Source organism: Chrysochloris asiatica, unplaced genomic scaffold, assembly GCF_000296735.1.
Source record: "Chrysochloris asiatica unplaced genomic scaffold, ChrAsi1.0 scaffold00102, whole genome shotgun sequence".
NCBI classification, from domain to species: domain Eukaryota; kingdom Metazoa; phylum Chordata; class Mammalia; order Afrosoricida; family Chrysochloridae; genus Chrysochloris; species Chrysochloris asiatica.
Genome location: NW_006408620.1, coordinates 8,480,411 through 8,485,971, shown reverse-complemented (window position 1 = coordinate 8,485,971; position 5,561 = coordinate 8,480,411). Strand labels below are relative to the sequence as shown.

The 5,561-nt window shown below is 53.9% G+C and overlaps 1 protein-coding gene across 1 annotated transcript in view; it reads left to right on the top strand.

Moving 5' to 3' along the window:
• PMM2 (phosphomannomutase 2) overlaps window positions 1–1,476 on the top strand; it is a 24,762-nt gene extending 23,286 nt beyond the window's left edge. Inside the window, exon 8 of the mRNA XM_006867226.1 lies at window positions 1,375–1,476. Within this exon, the coding sequence (XP_006867288.1) occupies window positions 1,375–1,476 (102 nt within the window). The remainder of the gene's footprint in view (window positions 1–1,374) is intronic.
• The last annotated feature ends 4,085 nt before the right edge of the window (window positions 1,477–5,561 follow it).

Sequence of the window (5,561 nt, the reverse complement as noted above, 5' to 3'; positions counted from 1 at the left end):
CCATAATACATTTAAAAACTATCTTCACAATGTCCGCCATAATACATTTCCCGTACTTGTATCTATGGGGACACTCAGATTGTACACTGCCCCCTCCAGTGACACTGGGTCTGTCCCACCTTGCTCCCAGGACAGGACATCAATCTCTGTGGTATAACTTTCTATCCTCCAAGCCTCCTCTGAAGTTTCAGAGGTCTGCCACAGCTGGGGCACACAGGTGATGACAACAGGGCGGTTCCTGAAGGGCTGTCAGAAGGTACGTTTCTGACCCTGGCCCTTTTAATGCTGTGAGTCTGCAGCCAGGGTGGGCTTTTGCAGACAGGGTCTTTACTCCCCATTGATGTTGAGTGCCTTCACTTCAGTTCATAGGGACCGTGTATGGGGTTTCCAAGGCTTTTTAAAAAATGTTAGCTGGAGAAAACCTCAGGATTTTCCCACAGCATGGTTAGTGAGCTCAACCCACCAACCTTGAGGTGCAGTCCTTAAATTGATCGCAATGTCTACAGGCAAGAGGCCCTCAAGCTCCATGCTATGGGACAGCAGGCCCTTCCCCTGCCCCATGCAGGATAGACCTGGCTCTCCTAGAGCAGGGACTTGGGGTTGTCTTCTCTTGTGGACCCACAGTAGACTCATAGCCTTCTCCCCCTGCTGCCCACATCCTGTGGTCCTGGTTAAGTGTGGAGTTCTGACTCACAACAGCCCTGTGGAGGGGTTTTCAGGAACAGCTGGTGGGTCTGAACTGCCTGTCAGGTACTATGTCATACAGACAGAAAATATTCACAGCCAAGTTCCCTGAGAGGCAGTTCTGTGGGAACTGTCGAGCAGAATGGTGTGGGTCTTGCCCTCGCCTCTCTTCTTGGTGGGTGAGTCCTCCTCCCAACTGAAGCCAGGACTGTTGGTACAGATGCAGGATTTGAACTGCCTGGTCCTCTGGCCAGCCCCCCTCCCCCAGAAATCATGAAGGAAGGGGTGGGAAGGAAGTGTGGGGGTGCAGATGTTCCCTTGGGAAGGCAGGCACACCCTTCCTGTTGTCATTGTCGGGCTGATGACTCCTTCCTGAACTGGTGGTTCCTCAGGACCTGGCAGTACCCCCACCCCAGTGTGAGCCCTGTTCCTTCAGAAGTGACATCTGTCCTGACTGCTGCTCTGCCTCCCTCCCCAGCCCATGTCCCATGGAGCCGCTGCCTCGGGTTTCCTTCAGAGGCATGGGGCTGTTCCGGTGAAGGCGGGCTTCCTCTGTGACCTGCCCCAGGCCCCATCGCAGGTGTCTTCACAGACTTGTGAGGAGGGCTATCTGGGCTGTTGCTGCCGCTGTAAATGGAGAGGCAACGGGCAGGTTTCTGTGGCCCTAACAAGCATTTCCTGTCTTTGCAGGGCGGAAATGACCACGAGATCTTCACAGACCCTCGGACTGTGGGCTACACTGTGGCGACACCTGAGGACACTCGCCGGATCTGCAAGGGGCTCTTCTTCTGAGGGGCCAGCCTTGGGGTCACCCTGCCAGCCTTGGTCCCCACCACATTGGGAACCTCACCGTCCAGACAGGGACAGGGCTGACTAGAGGATTATCTCAGACCACACACTCCCAGCCGAGTCTGGTCACACACACCCCACTGTCCCCTGTGGGAAAGTATGGGCCCCCTCCATTAGAACCCCAGGGGACTTGGTAGTGAGAGAAAGGACAGGGCATTTGGGGCCTGAAGGCAGGAGCACATCCTGCACACTGCCTCAAGGAAGCAGGATTCGACTTGGCATGTGCTTACTTGGTTCCAGCCCTGTTTCCTGTGTAGGAGACAGTCCCCAGCTGGGTTTGCCCAGCCCAAGCTTGACTCTTCTCCATCTGCCCCAAGCCCTGCAGTGACCAGCCAACTGCCTTCTTCCCAGAAGCCCTTTCCCTTTTGCCTAGTGGGCCTCCCAGCATTCCTCTCTTTGGTACAGAGTACAGGCCCTGGCTATTCATGACAACTTGGGGACGACTATGTTCATCCGCTGGTCGGTTAGTGAGCACTGCTGTCTTGATCCCGGCCCATTACCATGGCACCCTCCCCTCCCACAGGCCCCATCAAGAACACTGTAGCAAGGATCCCCTTGCAAGCAAACGGTTCCTGGGTCACCTTTTGATGTTTGTAAGGAGGCTGGTTCGCTCCTGTCCAGGGGTCCAGAGGCAGTGCCACATCTGTGCTCTGTTCTGCTCTGACCCAGGGCAGGGGACTAGGTTTGATTCTGCAAATGACACTTAGGGTCCTCCCAGAAAGCAAGCAAATTAAAATGTATTTTCAGCTAGGTTGCAGTTGTGTCTCCCTGAGGAATGATGAGGGAGGGGAAGCTGTTGGGTCAGGAATCCCTCCCTCCCCCCACTGAGTCTACAGTTCCAGCATCCTGTGCCCCAGGCGCTTCCCCCACCAGAGAAAATGAAGCCCAGGAGATCTTGTTTGCAAACAAGAAAAGCCAGTCTTCCTCACCACCCTGCCCCCTCTCCTTACTCTTCATCCACATCCCACCCCCAGGACTTGGGGCTGTTCCATCTGAGACTCCTCTGCAGCAAGGCAGGCGAGGCCCAAGTCCCAGCCAACTCCAAGCAGCTCCTCTTGGCCTCAGTTTACCATCAAGTAGGGTACTGTCCCCACCAAATGCACGGCAGAAATGAGTTCATTTAGGTAATGCACTGAAAAGGTGCCCAGTAGTGTCCAGCACGGCTCACTCAGGAGCCCGGTCAGCAGGAGCTGTTGCCCCCACTTGGCAACTGAGGGCTCCAGAGCAGGGCACTGCCTTGGTTGGACCCCCCCCCCCCCCCCCCAGCCAGGAAAACAGCAGAGCCTTAAAGAAAACTTGACTTGTCTCCAAATGAAACCCAGTTACTAAGGTGCTCAGTGGCAGGTTTTTGGAAGTGGGTGACCAGCCCTTCCTAGGTGCTCCTTGTTGGTGCCCTACAACCCTGTTATGAAATAAAGCACTTCCTCTACGTCCAAGCATTCTCAGGATAAAGACCCCATCACAGGTGCCAACCTGCCCTGCCCCAGCTGCCGAGGGCAGCAGGGGGGTGGGTGGGTGCTGTAGCTCAAGCAGGTAAGGTGTAGGGAGACTTGAATCACTTCCTGTCACCGGCTCCTCCACCCCCCAGCCCAGGAACTGATGTTAGACCACAGTCGGGACCACGGCTGCCGTCCCACCCTGTCCCGCCGTTTCCGTCCCCACCCCTGCTCAGGCTTTGCCAATCCCTCCCACCTGGGCTGAATTGGAACCGCTTTTGTCTAAACAGATCTGTCTGGTAGGCCGGCCATAGTTTTCCCAAACGTGCGTCATTACAGTAACTGCCGGCCCCTATGCAGACGTCACTTAAAGGACTTCCTTGGGAAGTGGGAAGGCCGTCAGCCCTGGTCCACCTCCCACTCTCTTAGCTCCATCTGCTCATCTGACAAATGAACCCTCCAGGGGGCGGGGAGCAACCCACTTAGCACACACGCAACACACTGCACAGACATGTTGGATTCTCAAAGCCCTGGTGGAGCAAAGGCTAAGCACTCAGCAGTTCAAACCCACCAGTCGGCTCTGAGAGCACTCAGTCTCGGAAACCCCATGGTTCTGTCAGCTCCAGGGCCAGTGGGTGGGGTCCTTGCACTGCCTGCAGAGTGGTCTGGACTAGGACTGAGGGGCAGCTAGCTACACTTGAGACAACTATGGAGAGTAGGGTGACTGTCTTATTCACCTGCACACCCAAAGGACAGAAAGCAGAGGCTGTATCAGCATTGTCACTGTAAACACCCTGACCTGACTGTAGCTCAGAGAAAACCAGCAAGTGTCAAAAACCATGGAGACCCCCATCGAAGGGACCCCATTTGCAGAGGAAGGTGGCCAGTGGGGGGGTTAGGGGAAAGTCCTGGACTTGCTTGGGAAACCTGGGTTCTGTCTCCATCTGTCTGTGTGGCCGCTCCACGGTCTCAAGTTGTCCCCATCTGTGAAGAGCTGTGTGCGGCTCCCCGGGGCAATCCCAGTGCCAACACCCTGCAGTTCAGCCAGGACTCATCGACAAGGAAGCGGGCACCCAGGGAGTTCAAGACACTGTGGAGCCAGAGCTGACTGAATGGGAGGACCTGTGTACGACAGAACACGACACTGTCCATCCTGTGCCATTCTCACAATATTGCCGCTGCCACGGTGCCAATCCGTCTCACTGGGGAGGGGAGGGTCTTCCTCTTTCTCAGTGACCCTCCACTTTACCAACCATAATGTCCTCCTCCAGGGACTGGTTCCTCTTAATGTATCTAAAGCATGAGAGATGATGTCTCGCCATTCTGGCTTCTAAGGAGCATTCTAGCTGCACTTGCAACACAGATTTGTTACTTCCTCTGCTAGTCCATGGCCCCTTTAATGTCCTCCAACACCCTAACTCTTAAATGCAAGGATTCTGTTACCGCCCTTATTCACTGTCCAACTTTCACAAGATTATGAGGCGACTGAAAATAATCTTAGTCCTCAAACTAACATCTTTGCTCTTAACGCTTTAAAAGAGGTCTTGTGCAGCAGGTTTGCCTAAGGCAATATTCCTGACGTATGCTTTGACTATTGACCTTGGATCCAAGCAAACTGAAGTCCTTGACAACTTCAATCGTTCTCCATTTATCATGATGTTATTGGTCCACCTGGGAACGGCAGATTCAGATTTCCAGCACCTGACTGACAGGGGCACAACTTAGGACTGGAAAAGGCCAGCTCTGAACAGCAGAAGACAAACATTTAAGCCAGCCACCAAACCAACCAGCCAGCTCTACTCAGTCCTTTCCAACCCATGGATCATAGCAGAACTCTGCTCCATGGTGGTGGTAGTATACCGTGGACTCAGTTTCAACTCATAGCAACCGTGTACAGGGTTTCCAAGGCTGTAAATTGTTACAGGAGCAGAAAGCCTCATCTTTCTCCCACAGAATGGCTGGTAGTTTCGAACTGCTCACCTTGAGGCTAGCAGCCCAATTTGTAACCACAATGCTCCCGAGAAGAGATCCTTAGGGGTTTCAAAGCTCAAAGCTATGACCTTTCTGACGCAGATCACCAGGCCTTTCTTCTGAGGTACCTCTGGGTGGTCTCAAACCACCAACCTTAAAAATAGTAGCTGAGCATGTAATAGTTGGAGCCCCCAAGAGTGCTCCTTCCAGGATCATAAAAGTAGAGGGGCACAGACTGAGCCTCAGTGGTGATAGTCTGTGTCTGAATGCCTAGAACCTGCAAACTGATTGGCTCATTTTACAGCATCTCCACCATCAGCAGCAGAAGGCTTCAGCCTTCCGTCCCCTTCCACACGACAGCACTGAAGACTGAAAGAACACACATTCACAAAGGAAAGAGCCTTCCTTTCCCCGACACCCCGGAACATTCCCAAGCATCCCCTTCTTCACAGTGCCATGGGGACTCCTGACCCCTGACCCCAAGTGGGTCACACATTTCGAGACATCACCCAGCTACTTGTATGTTTACATCACAGCAGACGCCAAACACGCACCCCGAGGACCTTGTTTACTGAAGCCATCTGCCAAGGTCTCTGCACAAAGCTCGCCCTGGGGGGCTCA